Source organism: Nothobranchius furzeri, chromosome 5, assembly GCF_043380555.1.
Source record: "Nothobranchius furzeri strain GRZ-AD chromosome 5, NfurGRZ-RIMD1, whole genome shotgun sequence".
NCBI lineage: Eukaryota > Metazoa > Chordata > Actinopteri > Cyprinodontiformes > Nothobranchiidae > Nothobranchius > Nothobranchius furzeri.
The window spans coordinates 15,965,110-15,981,919 of record NC_091745.1 but is presented as its reverse complement, the minus strand read 5'-3'; the positions used below and the strand labels follow the sequence as shown (position 1 = coordinate 15,981,919).

General features: G+C 45.2%; 2 protein-coding genes across 3 annotated transcripts; both read left to right on the top strand.

The window, feature by feature from the left end:
- The first annotated feature begins 5,340 nt into the window (after window positions 1–5,340).
- On the top strand, window positions 5,341–7,795 carry LOC107395134 (kelch-like protein 11). The gene is made up of 2 exons (XM_015974429.3): window positions 5,341–5,902; window positions 6,051–7,795. Exons 1-2 carry the CDS (start codon window positions 5,364–5,366, stop codon window positions 7,630–7,632), a joined length of 2,121 nt encoding a protein of 706 aa, XP_015829915.2. The 5' UTR covers window positions 5,341–5,363; the 3' UTR covers window positions 7,633–7,795.
- Window positions 7,796–12,470: 4,675 nt separating this feature from the next.
- Window positions 12,471–16,511, top strand: LOC107395133 (cytosolic 5'-nucleotidase 3). Of its 2 annotated transcripts, none has more exons than XM_054734215.2 (9): window positions 12,471–12,533; window positions 13,050–13,148; window positions 13,226–13,295; window positions 14,704–14,750; window positions 15,165–15,250; window positions 15,330–15,419; window positions 15,494–15,656; window positions 15,730–15,930; window positions 16,003–16,511. In XM_054734215.2, the coding sequence occupies exons 2-9, from the start codon at window positions 13,080–13,082 to the stop codon at window positions 16,111–16,113; spliced, it is 837 nt and encodes a 278-aa protein (XP_054590190.1). In that variant the 5' UTR covers window positions 12,471–12,533; window positions 13,050–13,079; the 3' UTR covers window positions 16,114–16,511. The 2 variants fall into 2 exon arrangements, with proteins under 2 accessions (XP_054590190.1, XP_015829914.1); XM_015974428.3 differs by lacking the exon at window positions 12,471–12,533 and adding an exon at window positions 12,641–12,753.
- Window positions 16,512–16,810: the final 299 nt, after the last annotated feature.

Below are 16,810 nucleotides of genomic sequence, written 5' to 3'. Positions count from 1 at the left end.
CTTGCCTGCTGGTAGTGGTCAGAGGGACCGATGACACCAGTATTCGGCTACATCATTGCTCATGCCCACCAGTGTGTGAATGACTGATTGTGAAGCGCCTTGGGGGGTTGTAGAACCCTAAGAAGGCGCTATGCAAATACAGGCCATTAAAAAAATTGCATGCACACGTAATGCAACTCCAAGTTTTCTTTTTCTCTTTGAAGATTTCTGATTTTCTGATAAATGTGTTAAACCCATCTGTTTCATTTTAAAAACATGATTAGTTCACATAGCCCCTCCCACTCACTTTAAAACACTGGCCTTTACATCATTCCTGGCCAGAATTTGTATTTTGCTCATGTGGAATCTTCATATCCTCCTTTAGTTACTTTTTGGTTCCAAAGTGTTATGTCCTTAAACAAAATAGGCCTAGTGACAGAGGTGTGACCAAGTCACTGCTTTGCAAGTCACAAGTAAGTCACAAGTCTTTCCAGTCAAGTCTCGAGTCAAGTCCAAGTCGAGTCCAAAGTCAATGATGTGGAAGTCCAAGTCAAGTCCAAGTCCTCAACTTTGAAGTTTCAAGTCATAATCAAGTCATCTGTCCAACTTCAGTTTAATGATGATGATAATAAATAAATTTCAGAATAAAAGCTTCTTTAAGCTTCATTTATTTGCTCAAACAAGCCGAAACTGAAGCTGATTATAAACAAAGTGCTGCTGCAGAACAATATCTAACCCAGAACGAAGAACGATTTATGATTTTTGTCCATGCCGTGCCACTTTTGTGCTAAAATACCAAATATGCTCAAGCTAGCACCAAGTCAACAGATGCAAGTCGATTCAAGTCGCAAGTCATTGACGTTCAAGTCCGAGTCAAGTCGTAAGTCTTTATAGATTTTATCAAGTCAAGTCAAAGTCATTCAAAAAATGACTCGAGTCTGACTCGAGTCCAAGTCATGTGACCCAAGTTCACACCTTTGCCTAGTGGTGAGGGGTGATTGTGGGGGCCTGGTTTGACCACATACGGGGCCCCTTCCTGGCCTATTGTTGGTCCACATGAAGTATATGAACGTTAATCTTACCCCGTAAAACGCGTTAGCTTCAAATCTGAAAATACTTTGAGAGCTGCTAGTCTTGATTACTCGCTGTAGTTCATCTCCATCCTCAGTCTCCATCAAAGTTATTTAAAAGAAGACAAGTTGAATTTACATCCTTTAAGCATTTTCCAGCTCTACTCTGAGGACCTTTTGGATCTGTAGATGAGCATGCCAAACATCATCCTAAGAGCCAGGAGACATCCAGCAACGAAAACCAGGTTCACCTCTGAGCCTCCTCCCCTCATTGCTGACCGCCTTAGGTGCAAAAGACCCCATTGAGTCGTGGTGGATGGCTGCTTATACTGATCCAGGATCCTCTGGAGGTTTCTTCCTGTTAAAAGGTTCCTCTCTACAAGCTTAGTATGAGGATTGCTGTAAAGACTCTGACACTAGGCAGTGACTCGACGCAACCTGCTGAGTTCTTTATTTAGGAAACTTTTTACTGATTGGCTTAATGAACTGACCTGTACTGGAATTTTTACTGTGTGAAGTGCTTTGAGACGACTCTTGTCATAAACTGAATTGAATCCAATTAGAATCTGTGTGTGTGTGTGTGTGTGTGTGTGTGTGTGTGTGTGTGTGTGTGTGTGTGTGTGTGTGTGTGTGTGTGTGTGTGTGTGTGTGTGTGTGTGCAGGGGGACTCTAACATGACGAGTGTTGGTACTTGTGGAGTTGATGCACCCTTGTGGGCAGAATGTGTAGTTCCAAAGATGATAGTACTTACACAGAGGTCGGCAACCCGCGGCTCTGGAGCAGCATGCGGCTCTTCCATCCATCTGATGCGGCTCTCTGTGCTTGTAAAATAATGAATGGATATTTAAATAAAATGCTTTATATTTTACTGAATTAATTTTATATCTGTATGTCAATTTTATGTAAAGATTGTCTGCATAAACCTGAACAGGTCCAACCCGGTCTTACTGTGAGACCGGGTTGACGGATCACGCTTGTGCGTAATCATAGGAGCTTTCTAAGCTGAAGAGAATGTGAGATTCTGGGCTTTTTCTCAGACGGCTCATGGATGTGTCGCCACATTGGAGATAGGAACAAGCGCTATTCAGCCAAAGTTTCATAATCAGGGAACATTTTCTAAGTGACAAGTCTCTCTGAGAGACTGGGTTTGGAAAACGCTCGCTTCAGTGGGAGGAACCTTCCCGCATGCGCTCTGGTTCTGCGACGCGCAGGGGCGGATTTAGGACTGAAGAAGATCCGGGGCTTAACACACATGCACGCGCGCACACACACGTGACACGCACTAGTCAACATCATATATGTCTTGTACCCCTGTTAGTGTTTAGTGTGAGATGATAGTAAATATTCCCTTTCTTTCTCCAACAACTTTACCTGATAAGCTAACTTTAGGCAAACCAGCAGCACAACAAATATTTTCAAATAAGACTCACAAACCTGAGTCAACACCAGTCTCATCAAAGCTGGGGTTCTGTCGTTGTACTTTTGGTCTAAAAAAACGTCCTTATGTCCATCTTCACTCATGTGTTTCAGGCAGAGAGTGTAGAAGAAGCCGGCTGCTGAAGGGCTTCTTCTTCAGTGGTGGAGGCTCAGGCAGGCTGTATACAAACTACTGCCAGCTGCTCCCTCTCTGTTGGACTCTGGTACTGCATGTTACTTCCACGATTTAGATCCGGGGCTTTTCATAAAACATCCGGGGCTTGAGCCCAAGTAGCCGGGCCTAACGCCGCCCCTGGCGACGCGCTCCAAGCCCCTCTCCACATCTTCAGCTCGCTGTGGACCTTATGTACGCGCTGACAGTGAGCTGCGCTGAGCAGTGTCCAGCTCAGATGTTCAGATGGGAATCTTTTCTTGAGTGATTTAGCTACATCTGCAATGTGCGTAGAATAAAATGTCAGTTCGTCTGCATGCGTCGGTGTAATTCTTTCTATTCTTTCTCCGTCAAAATAAACGGTCAAATACGGGAACTGTCCGGTCAACACAAGCCCTGCCTTGTTTTGATTTCTTGTGAAAATTGTTGCAAAGAGATAAAATTAAACTTGATCAACACCAGAGCCAGGCGCACTGCGTCGTTATCTCCGTCACTGTAAATGAGGATCCTTTTCTGACCTTCCCCACCTACAAAGTTTAATTACAACAATCAAACGTGACAGAGCCTGGATTTGTATTCTGAACAGTCTAAACATGTTTTAAAAAGAAACGTAAGACAAAAGTGGCACCTGCTCAGTAAAAACACCAACAGGGTGAAAAATAGCAAAAGGCAGAGACGGGCTACAACTTCCGGATCCATTTTATACAAATCGTTTTATTGATTATCTTCTGTTGAAAGATAAATCTGACGTACACGAGCGACCGGTATTGGCTGCTGTCACCTTTTGTGATTGGTTAAAGCAGCTCTCTGCTGTGGCTCCCAGTGTCTTCTTTACTGTGGGAAACAGGTAATAATGGCTCTTTGATGCGCAGGTTGCCGACCTGTGCCCTAGTATAACAGCACACTTCTACACACACAAGTCATATGAAATGTTAATTGAATGCTCTTACATTTTACTTTTAAAGGCACTTTTCTGTTTTGCTTGCCTTTAACACCCTCCAGTATCCATTATTAATTATTTGTGGTTAAACTGCTGCATGTTGGTCATTTTAACACCTTATTCTAACAACTGAAATGTCTCCCCAGCCTTCATTAGTGTCTACATAAGTGATTGATCTCTAAATAAAACAAATCAGCTGTGTTCATGATCTAAAGCATGCAGAAAACTTGCTGGAAGCAGACTGTAGCGCCTGGCATGTCAGCATGCCAGCTCCAAGTCCAACAGATGCCTGCCACTCTGACATTGCAAGTGGCATATTCTTGCCACAGAGGGCAGTAGGGGTCTGAGTGGCATTTCATCAGTGTCTAGCATACTGGCTCAAGAAAATTATTTACAAATATGAAAAAGTTGCACAGTATCTCTTTAAGTCAGAAACTGCTTGGATACTTTCACTTTTATTCAATTATTTTTAAACCCCTTTATGAGTACTTTAACGTAACTAAAATAAAATCAATTACTTCTGCTACCATTGTAGATTTTGTATGCTGCAGTTACAGAATGTAGCGGTTTTGTTTTCACCCACTAGACGGCGCTCACGTACTACAGCCTTGCCTCTGTCAGTGCGCCCCAGGGCAGCTGTGGCTACATCGTAGCCCATCACCATCAGTGTGTGAATGTGTGTGTGAATGGATGAATGATGCACTGTAGTGTAAAGCACTTTGGAGTCCTTACCCTGAGAGGCACTATACAAGTGCGGGTTATTTGTCATTTATCATTTACAAACTTTACAAGGTTCATTGCAAAATCAGAGATGTGCAATATGTTGGTTTTTATTATATGTTACAATAAAAGGTTAAAGGTTAATATATAAGAATAGCACTAGAGATGGTCAAAGATTAAAAGTTTTAGTAAGATAACCCATTAATGATTAAAAAATAAGGCTAAAGGTTAAACGTAATACATAATTTCAGTTTCTAAAGGCATGATATGTGTTTCTGTAGCACTTAAAGACCCACTCTAATAATATTTTTAGCTGTTTTAAATAGTGTCTTTAAACTATGATTATGCTGTTTTTAGCCTAAATCACAAAACGTGTGCTGTTTTCTAGTACTTAGTTTCTACATAGTGGCAGTGGCTCATTAAAAATTCACCCCTGGGTTGTGGGCGGAGCTTTTGGCGTGGAAGACTGGGGTACCAGTCTGGTAAAGCACACAGCTTACATGCAGGGGACCAGGGCTGGAATCCAGGCTGGAGCTGAGCGCAGTGGAGTTTGTGCTCCACCCACTGTATGTATTCATCTGCTGCCGATTCACAGTGATTTGAACTCAGAAATGCAATTTTGAGCTTAAATTTCTTTAGAAGTCTCCTGTTGCGTAAAGCCTCAAGAATATGTTAAAAACAGAAAAAACACGATTTTCATCAGAGTGGGTCTTTAAGTTGTGTTCATAATCAAGCACGCAGATAGGGGGACGGGGGGGATCTGTCCCCCCCCAGATAGAAAATCCTATCTGCGCCCCTGTTCATGATGTAAAGTTGCTTAGTAAGGATTTAGCCTGGCAAGCCAGACTAAATAAATGTATTATTTAGTCTGGCAAAGCAAGAATTTGGTCTAGTTCACTAGGCTAGTAAGGATCGTGACTGCGAACCAACCATCAGAGGAACACTGGCGGTGCTACATGGAGTTAGACATAACAAGTCAAGCACCGATTGTAGCTCTTTCTAATTTATTTGAAATCACGGATGTGACGTAATCACTACGCCTCTCCGTCGTTCCCCTCCTGGATGTATGTGTGGCTGCGTATGTCGCCTCCTTTCCCTTGCTAGTTTACTTCATCTCCCACCTCCGCTCACCTCCAGCGCGGGCAGCAGAATGGCAGCGGCGGCCCCCAACCCGGAGGACAACACCAGGAGCGGCGGCGGCAGCACGCCTAGCGCGCTAGCTGGAGACGGAGACGCGGAAGAGGCCGAGGACTTCACCTCCTCCTCCCACTGCTCGGAGCTGTCTCGACGGCAGAACGAGCAGAGGAAGCAGGGTCTGTTTTGCGACGTAACGCTGGCCTTCAGCAGCAGGGCGGCTACCGGGAGCGTCCAGAGCTGCGAGTTTTCAGCCCACAGGTCTGTTCTGGCTGCTGCCACCGATTATTTCACCCCGCTGCTGGGAGGACAGTTCTCCGAGTCCCTGTCCGGACGGGTGGAGATGAAGGAGTGGAGCTCAGAGCTGGGGCCTGACCCGGAGACGGTGGAGAGTGTCATCCAGTACATGTACACAGGAGAAATCCGCGTCAGCACCTGCAACGTGCATGAAGTACTGGAGCTGGCAGACAGGTAATTTAATACTAAGGAGAGAAAACGTGCACGAGGCTTTTTGTAGCTCTTGGTTTGGTGCACGGTGTGTAGAAAACAAGTCGAGCCGCTGTATTGAAGTCAGCAGCAGCAGTTGTGATTTCTGGTGTGTTTTCTGTGCTCGTGTCAGGTTCCTGCTGCTGCAGCTGAAAGATTTCTGTGGAGAGTTCCTGAAGAAGAAGCTGAGCCTGACCAACTGCGTGGCCGTTCACAGCCTCGCTCACATGTACACGCTGGACCAGCTGGCTCTACGCGCTGCAGACATGATTCGGCGTAACTTCCACAAGGTCATCCAGGATGAAGAGTTCTACACACTGCCCTTCCACCTGGTCCGGGACTGGCTGTCGGACGCAGAGATCACAGTGGATTCAGAGGAGGTGCTGTTCGAGGCCGTACAGAAGTGGGTGCAAAAGAACCCGGAGGAGCGGAGCCGCTACTTCGAGGAGCTGTTTCGCCTCCTCAGGCTGCCCCAGATTATGCCCACCTATCTGGCCAGGGTGGTTAAAAATGAACGGCTGGTGGCGTCCAACGAGGTGTGTCTCCGCCTGGTGTCAGACGCAGTAGAGGGCCACGCTATTCGCTTTGAGAATCTCAAGTCGTTGGATATGGAGTTCTGGTCTTCACACATGTCCTATCAGCCACGCTTTGGGCAGAACATGGACGTCATCATGGTGGTGGGTGGTGTTTCCGAGGGAGGGGACTACCTGAGTGAGTGCGTGGGTTACTTCATTTACGAGGATCGCTGGGTCAACCTACCTCACATCCACAATCACCTGGACGGCCACGCCATTGCCACCACAGAGTCCCACGTCTATGTAGCTGGTTCCATGGAACCGGGCTTTGCTAAGACCGTGGAGCGCTACAACCCAAATCGCAACACATGGGAGCAGGTCAGCAACCTGACCACGCGGAAGCACTCGTTCGGCCTAACCTGCATTAAGGATATCTTGTACAGTATCGGTGGTCATGGCAACTTCAGTCCGGGTTTCAAAGATGTGAGTGTGTACGAGCCGGAGCAGGACAAGTGGCACAATCTGGAATCGGCTCCCAAGATCCTGCGGGACGTGAAGGCGGTGAGTGTGGAGGATCGTTACGTCTACGTCACGGCACGCACGCCTGTCGATACGGATAATGAGGATGGACTAAAGACGGTGACCACCCGCTTCGACACGGAGAGCCGCCAGTGGCAGGATGTCGACTCGCTGCCACTCATCGACAACTACTGCATCTTCCAAATGGCGGTGGCGTCGACTAACTTCTACCATACGGCTTCCTGCTGCCCGAAGAGTTACACGGTGCGGGATGAGGTTGCCAGGCAGAAAATCAGTGTTCGAATCTCAGATGAGATCCTGGAGAGCCTGCCCCCAGAGGTCACCAGCATCGAGGGCGCAGCCATCTGCTACTTTGACGAGGACGTGTTCATCATCGGCGGCTGGAAGAACAGCGACGATGTGGACAAGCAGTACCGCAAGGAAGCCTATCGGTACTGCGCCGAGAGGAAGCGCTGGATGCTGCTGCCGCCCATGCCGCAGCCCCGCTGTCGTGCAACGGCCTGCCACGTGCGCATTCCCTACCGCTTCCTGTACGGCTATCAACGGTATCCCATGCCCCAGAACCTAGCTCGCCAGAGAGATCGCATGCAGCAGATGCAGCAGCTCCACAGGCGCACGCTCACCCTGCGCCGACAGCTCCAGTCGCAGATTGAGTGCTGAACAGGTCGTCTTCTGCTCCGTTCACTGATCATGCAGCTCTGTCCGAAGATTTCCCCACTCAGCGCCATCTCACCGCAGCCTGTGCGTATGTAAGCAGCGCGTTGCCCATGCTGTGGAGTCAATTCATCGAAAGCGCGCTGCGTTCTGTTAATCACTGACTCGTGAAAAGCCATGAAACACGTGGGCAGGTGTGTACAGCCTGTGGAGGATGGATGTAAACATGTGAATAAGAGTGTTATACAGCAGCCAAAAACTACTTTAGCCATTGATGTTGATACAGATGCTGTTTATTTGTACGTATAAAGCTGTATATGTGCACATTTCTACGGATATTTTACATTCCATTGGTATGGATGCCTGTACTGGTGAGAAAATGTGATGACAGCATTCCTAATGAAGTCTCATCATTCCATTGTAACACTGTGATAATCCCTTCATGGAAATGTAATGCTGGTTTAAAAAAAACGTAAACTATAACCGCACTATTAAACTCTGCGTGTTCCTTTGTTAGCCTCAGCATCTCCGTAGACGTTCACGGTGTAATCCTGTTCTAGACTAGTCATAATAACCGCTGTGGCGGGTTTTTGTTCGTGTGGTTTCCTCCGCCGGGTTTCTAAGAGAACGGTTTTCTGAAGCGATCTAAATATTCTGCCACTGCATTAAACCAGTGACAATGGCTCGATCATTCCTTTGCTTTTTGCACTTTAAGTCTTTGTCGACGCATTCCTTTTTGAGGAAGGAAAATGTTTATATGAGTGACTGCAGGAGTGCTTAGGAGTCACGTTTGCGCAGGATTATCAGCAAAGAGTGGTGGACGTTTTCCTGGAGCTGCACTTTTTAACATCTTTGAGAAGTCTTAAAGAGGCACGAAGTCGCCGCCGCTGCACTTTGATTTCACTTATTTTATTTGTGTCATATCAGACAAGGTGATTGTATTTGGGGAAAGGATTTGTTTGTTGTTTTCTTTTAGAACTCCAGATTCCAGCAGCTTTGAACAAACGTGTTTTCAGTATCGGTCGAGTTGTTTCTATCCTTAACGCCTTGGAAAAACCCTGATTTATTGTATTTCACCTCCAGTGGGAGATGCGATATTGATTTGTTGTCGGCCAAATACTCAGAGATGGAATGGAAAGGAATCGTGATTGCAGGCAAAACAAAAAGAAGAGGGTTGTTGTGATATTCAGGGCTTTGCGAGGTTACAGAGCAGAAATGATATTCATTTCCACTTCATGACCAACATGGCACTGCAAATATTAACTGAAATAAGCTATGTGTTTGCTTTGCATGTGGTAGTCGGACATTTTGTCCTTATAATGGATGTATGAAATAATAAACTCATTTGCAAATAAAGATGTTTTGTAAAATAATTCATGCGTTGTTATTTTATTGGACTTCAGCTCATGCATGTGCAAAATACACATTTATGTGTTCTACAACAAAGCTTAAATTTATTCATTCACTTTTAAACAGATGCTGTTTCAGTGACAATAAAATTACACGTTAGAACCAACTGAGTGTCAAGGAACGTGTCTCTTAAACTGGAGAAGAAAATCTTCCTTGTGTCAAAATGTTGATTATCTCAGGTAATATTGTTTAACTGCTGCTAATTTAAATAATTTTGATAGTTTGATTATTTAATGTGTGAATTTGTAATGTAAAATCAAATGAAAGCTTTATTTATAAAGCGCCTTCCGCAACCCTGTCAGGAAGCCCAAGGCGCTGAATACTGTACAGTACTGTTCAGGAAACGCCAAGCGGAGGAGGTGTGTTTTTAGGTGGCTCTTGAAGACTGGCAGAGATGGGGACAGCCTAACTGAGAGTGGCAACTGGTTCCATAGTGACGGTGCTAGGACTGAGAAAGCCCGGTCCCCGCGAGTACGACACCTAGAACGAGGGACAGCGAGCAGGTCTTGGTCAGAGGAGCGCAGAGCGCGTGATGGGGAATGTCTGTTCAGGAGAGTGGCCAGATGGGGGGGAGCACCACCCTGGAAGAAATTAAAAACAAAGACAAGGAGTCTGAAGTGTGAACGATAGCGAACCGGAAGCCAGTGCAGGGAGGCCAGAACCGGACTGATGTGGTCCCGTTTCCTGGTCCCAGTCAGGAACCTGGCTGCGCTTTTCTGCACAACCTGTAGGCGACGCAGTGATGACTGACACAACCCTGCATATAGAGAGTTGCAGTAATCAAGCCTAGAAATTACAAAAGCATGTAGTACCCGCTCCAGGTGGGCTCTTGCAGCATATGCTTGATTTTTGCAAGGCGTCTCAGGTGAAAGAAACTGGACCGGATCACAGAATTGATGTGAGCATCAAATTTAAGTCCTGCATCAAGTTTCACACCCAAACTGGTCACAACTGGTTTTGAGTATGGAGAAAGAGGCCCAAGATCAACATAACGATCCACATTCCTGCTGTTGGGGTGAAAAACAATGAGCTCTGTCTTTCCCTCATTCAGATGCAGAACGTTGGCCATTAGCCAAGATTTCACCTCGTTAACACAGGACACAAAGGACTGGATAGAGTGACCTTTCTCCTGACACAATGGAGAGTAAATCTGGCAATCGTCAGCATAGAGATGGAATGATAGGCCATGTTTACGAAAGATTGACCCCAGAGGTAGCAGATAAATGGCAAACAAAAGAGGACCAAGGATCGACCCCTGCGGGACCCCCCAGCGGAGCCCCTCCCATGAAGAATAAACATCACCCAGTTTAAAGTCGGGCGTACACTGTGCGACTTTTTCACTTTTTTGAGCCGATTTTCCAGTCGTGCGAGAATCCACGACATTGGGGCGAGTTTTGCGCCGAGCGTCGTGTAGTGTACAGGGGGTTACGAGAGGCGATTAACACCAACTGACCAGCTGCCGATCAGCAGTCGTGAGGTCGCACGGACTTCTGGCGTGTTTAAATTTCCGCTCGTCCCTCGTGAGGGTATCGCTGCGAGCAGCTGCGACCCAAAAAGTATCAGAACCGCTCACGGCGCATGCGCAATCCTGCATCAACGCCGCTCACTATTTCCCTAATAACAAACGCTGTTCGTTTTTGTTTCTACACGTTTTTTTTACTCACAAGGATTGTCAAGAAAGCGTGTTTGTCGTGTTCATGTCAAATTAAACTGATCACAAAACACAGATTTACTTTCTTTATTTCGTTTTCCTCATCCAACCACCATAAATCCCTGTGTGTCCTACTGCAGCACTCCCGAAGGACAACAGGCAAGACAAGACAAAAAAGTCTGACGTGTTGAGTAAAAACTGCTATTTTTAGCATATTTTTAGGGCCGACGTGTTGCTACCAGACGTACAGTGTGAGCAGTCAGGTTGCATGCGAGAACTGGGTCGTGCAGTGTGAGCGCATGACTCTTGAGATCTGCCCTGCGAGGAAGTCGTACAGTTTGAGCTGAAGCGGAGTGCTACGAGTGAAAAAGTCGCACAGTGTACGCCTGGCTTAACACAGAATGTCCTGTTGTGGAGATACGATCTAAACCAATCCAGAGCTGACCCTTTGATCCCAACCCATCGTTCCAGCGATCCAGTAGAATCGCGTGGTCAACTGTGTCGAAGGCTGCTGTCAGATCTAATAACAGAAGCAGCACAGATGTTCCCTGATCTAGTGATAGATAGATGTCATTTAGGACCCTCAGTAGAGCAGACTCTGTGCTATGGCCAGACCTGAACCCTGATTGGAAAACCTCAAACAGATCAGAGTCAGCTAAATGTGAGACCAGCTGCTGATAAACGACTTTCTCAAGCAGTTTTGATGTAAAAGGCAGGGTAGAGATAGGCCTGTAATTTTCGATCACAGAGACATCAGCACCAGGTTTCTTCAGGGTCGGCCGAATAACTGCTGCTTTCAAAGCAGCTGGGACCACACCTGTGCTGAGGCTCCCATTGATAATCTGACCAAGTGAAGGGCCAAGGCACGGAAAGGCAGCCTTCCAGAGACGAGGCGGCAGAACGTCAAGTGGAGAGCCAGATGGCTTCTGCCTCGCAACAAGCTTACTCAGCTCAGAGTATGAAACAGTATTGAGGGAGCTCAGGGTGGGTGGTGATGAAGGAACTGGAACCGGGTCAACAGAGTTACCAGAAATAGCTGCTCTAATGCCTGACACTTTATCAACAAAGAATCTGTGAAAAGCTTCAGAGTTTCCAGCAGCTGTAGGAGACATTAAGCTAGGCTCCTGATACACCAGAACAGAGTTTAGTGTTTTGTAGAGAATCTTAGGATTATTGGAGTTTGTTTCAATGATGTCTGCAAAATAGGCCGTTCTGGCAGCCCTCACAGCATCCTGTAATCAAGAATGTAATCAAGTAATGTAATGTAATCAAGAAAATATTCTTAATCCCTGGGCTCTTTAAAGATGATAAATTAAAACAGTATTTTACATGTAGTGTGTAGCATTTTTCTAATCGTGTGTGTGTGTGTGTGTGTGTGTGTGTGTGTGTGTGTGTGTGTGTGTGTGTGTGTGTGTTGTAATTTAGCAATTTTAATCCAGTCTGCCCACTGTCATGAATTGAATTTTAAATAGCAATTTTCCTTCATGCAAATTTTAATAAGTTTTCCGTACATGTATATACCCTTGGCTGAAATATTTAAAAATAGCTTGTTAACTTATTAAATTGTTTTAAAATTATATTAGAACTGGCAAATTATTTTTCTGTAAAATAAGAGTCTAAAATGGTATCATTTATAATCTGGTTTAGTAACCTTTTCTTGTGACGAAGAATGTCAATAAATAAACAACTAAGGGAGGAACCAATGATCGGTGCGTTGGTTTGCGGGGAAGAGCGCACACTGTCCCCACGTGCTGGTGCTTTCAATTACATTTTTAGGCTCGGAATAAAATTATAGCAAATGGCGTGTCCCAGCGACAGAACGTGCAGATGAACCAATCCAGACTAAGTTACTGCATTTGAGCGATTTGATACATTACATATATCTAATAAATTACATGTTGCACGAGTAAATAGCATTTTAATCTAAATTAAAATCTGCTTAGTAAAAATTCCGACGCTCCAGGAAGTAATCAACATGTCGTTTTAGCCTAGTCCTGCTCAAACCGGCTTCTCAAGGATCTGTTTTTGTCTAAATAACTTAACATCAAAGCAGAACCTCAAAAATGGTAAAACATTTCTGTAAACGCCTAGAAAAACGTCAGACACATAAAGCTTGACTGCAGGACGAAAAATTAGTTTTCTAGCAAGCTAAACTATTTTAAGCTAAGTTACTGCGGCTAACCAGTTAGATCAAAGAAGACAGAAGTTCTGTCTTTAGGTTTTCCTGTTTATGTATTTAGCAGGCGCTTTTTTTGATACCAGCTTGTGATTTTCAGAAAAGGATGTGATTATCTTTCAGTGAGTCAGTCTGGTTTGTCGGTTACTAAACTTACTTTCATCTCGTGGTTTTGTGTTTGCTCAGGTCCCAGAGCTGTCCAACTCTTCTGTGTGTATGAAGGACCCTCAGCGGGTTCAACAGATCATGCAGTCCATCCGAAAGGCTGGCTCCAACACCCTGCAGGTACCTCCACTCAAACGGTTCATAAACACAATCCGCCCTACAGGTAGTGTTGAACATTATTTCCTTGTTCTGCTCAGGTGATTTCAGACTTTGACATGACTTTAACAAGATTTTCTCACAATGGAAAACGCTGCCCAACCTGCCACAGTGAGTGCACTTCATGACAAATCAGCTCCGAGTTGTGGAGTAATAACATTTCAATTCAAAATCAAAGATACTTTATTAATCCCAGAGGGAAATTAGAGTTTCAGTACACACAATTCTGAGATCAGACATACATAGACACATGACAAGAATTGGTGACTGTGGTCATTCGCAACCCGAGTCGTGCTACCTTAATAGAGATCAGAGGGTTACATGAGGGTTGGGTCAGGTGGAGGGGAAAAAAAGGCACTTCAGAGTTACCCTCCACCTGGAGGGCAACTTTGCTCTGCAAAAAAACACCTCAGACAGAAATGCAACAGCAGTTATGTAGATATAACATAACATAAGTGTCCACTAGGTGGGGTGGTAGGGTTTTGGGACTCTCCACACATCAGCAGCAGCAGCTGCGATAAGCAGCGCTCTTCACTTCAGTCTGGACAGAGGTGGCAGGTCGTTGGGTTTAGAGGGCACAGTGACTCCTGGAACGATTCAGCGGCCTTCACAGCTCGCAGTCCCGCCCAGGCCGGGATAGGGAGACAGAGTTGCCATGGTGACGGCAGCATTCCACATTTCTTCTGAGGGGGGTATTCACTTCAGCCTCACAGGCTCAAGGGCACCAGATTCAGATAAGAACTTGTTTTGGGACCAGACGGAGATAATTTCCTCTGTTTTAGAGTTCTGCTGGTCCTCAACCCCTCAAAATCCAATAAAGGCATAAATTAATCTATCCCAATCCGTGCTGATTCATCCACTCGCTCCTTGATGGCATCCATCTTTTGTGCCAACGCATGAATTTGTGCCAAGCTTACGACTCATCTTGACAATTATTTGAGTCTGTGAATTCACAGAGCGGTGTAATCCATCCCTGAGCTCGGGGTGAGCGCCAATATTCCTCGACAGCTCGTTAATTTTCCGGTAAGCCAGGAAGCCTCCTAGGCCAAAGAGCAGGAAACCCGACACCAACACCACGAATATCCAGACGTCTTCAGAATCCTCTACAGACAGTTGGGAGAGGCAGATCAGGTTCCACTGTTTCCAGGAGTCCATGATGTGCCCAACTGGATCTGTCCCAGAGGGGCATCCGGGAGCCCCTTCTCCCGTTCTCATTGTTGAAAAAATCGCGTTGAGAGACCAACTGACCAGGTCCATTTTTAATAGTTTCCAGAAAAAAATGCAGAAGCAGCCGTGCACCCAAAGACAGACAAAGAGCCTTGGGATAAGATAGGGAGGAGAGGAGGAAGAAGAGGTTGCAACATTTTTTGTGGTCAAACTGTTTTGATTTGAAATTTGCAGCTTTTATTTTGCATGCCACCTTTTATTATCTTTCCTGTGGATTTTCTCCTTATTGTTTGCTTTCATTCTAATTTATTATTGCTTGATACGACTTTTCGTGTCTACTTTTCTTTTGCAGATATTCTGGACAACAGCAAAGCCATCTCCACTGAATGTAGAGAAAAGGTAGGAAGTATCCTAACAGTATCGATTGCAAGTTTTTGCAATTAAATAAACAGAGTAATACATTTCCATTTATGTATACATCAGTTACTGAAACAAAAACCTGCATATTTACTTAAAAATTTTAATTTCTATTTGTAAGTTCGGCCAAATACACTTAACAAGTCCTGCCCTGCCATCTAGTGGTTTCCTGGAAAACATTAGTCAGCAAAAGTAAGACTTTGATAGATTTCAATTATATTTTTCATGCATCAACGGTCTTTTTTTAAAATCTTGATACTTGTTTATAAACGCATGTCCTATAAATCAACATAATCTTGTCTATTAAAGAATATGCTTCACTCTTAAAGACATTTTGAGCTCATGTCAGCATTTCCTGTTCAGTTAGTTTTGATGATCTTCTCCTTTCTTCCCCAGCTCGATACTCTTCTGAAGACATATTATCCTATAGAGATCGACACGTCACTGTCAGTGGAGGAGAAGCTGCCGTTAATGGTGGAGTGGTGAGTATTTGACATTTACCGCTTATGGTCCATACATTTGATGGGGGTCTGTGGTTTCAGATGTTTCTTCATGTCACAGGTGGACCAAAGCTCACGATCTCTTAGTTGAACAGAGAATCAGGAAAGACCAGCTGGCTGAGGCGGTGCGTGAGTCTGACGCCATGCTGAGGTGAGGGAACGTCTCGAGACGTGTCGTTGTACTCTTACAGCTTTAAGTTACAACATGCTGGGGTGTCTTAACAGGGAGGGCTACCCGCTCTTCTTTGACCACCTACATGAGCACAGCATCCCTTTGCTCATCTTCTCTGCCGGAATCGGAGACATCCTGGAAGAGGTGATCCGACAAGCTGGTGTCTTCCACTCCAACGTCAACGTCTTCTCCAACTACATGGACTTTGACGAGTCTGTGAGTCGTCACGCACCTGACTTTAACTTCAAACCAACAGCAGGGATTTAAATGACTTCATCTGATTGGACAGGGGGTGTTGAGGGCCTTTAAAGGCGAGCTGATTCACATCTACAATAAAAGGGAAGGTGCGCTGCTCAACACGGGCCACTTCCAGGAGCTCCGGACTCGGCCCAATGTCCTGCTGCTAGGGGACTCTCTAGGGGATCTGAACATGGCTGACGGAGTTCAAGACATGGAGAATATCCTAAAGATTGGGTTCCTTAATGACAAGGTCAACAAAGAACTTGTGCTGTTGTTTATAACAGGTTCATAACAGTATTAAGAACTTCTTTTTGTTGTCCAGGTGGAGGAACGGAAACAAGCCTACCTGGACTCGTATGACATTGTGTTGATAAAAGATGAAACCTTGGAAGTTCCTAATGCCATCGTCCTCTACCTCACTGGAAACAAGTGAACTGTTAGTTGTCCCGCGTGCGCCAGCGTCTCTGGGACCATCCGAGCACTTAGGGAGGGAGCAGCCAACGTTTTTATCATCCTAAAACTCACACTTACCTGAACGGGTCTGTGGTGATCCCAGGTTGTCCCGACCAGCTGCTGTGCTTTAGGACCAGGATGTTGGTGCAGCCAAATATCCTCTATCATGGTTTATACGTTTTTTAAATCACTGTTTGCTTCTGCCACACTTTTCTGCACCGATTTGGTATCAAGTTTAAGGGATCTAAGGCATTTGTTCATTTTCTGACCCGCTTGCTGCTGTTATTCATCCACCGTCACAAATATTTACCTTCTACAAACCAGGTTCTCCCTGTTTGTTAGTTTTTTTAATCTGTTTAATAAACTCTGTGCAATAAATGGAATAATCAGTTTGTTTTATTATAAAAGTTTATTTTGTCATAACATGATAAAATATCCTTTTATGACACGTACTTAAAACATACTGTACAACCAGTTGTGTTCATCATTTCAGAATAAAAGCTTCAGACTCCCTACGCCAGGCACCGACGCACATGTCAGTCTTGCTGAATCGACATGAGGAGGAAGCCTTACTGGATTCAGGTTGTTTCCAGCCATTGGTGCATTCTGAGTTGGTGTCGGCTGAAAAAGTGAACGGGGTGGGGACTACCTTAAGTTTAAAATCTTTCCCTGGGGGT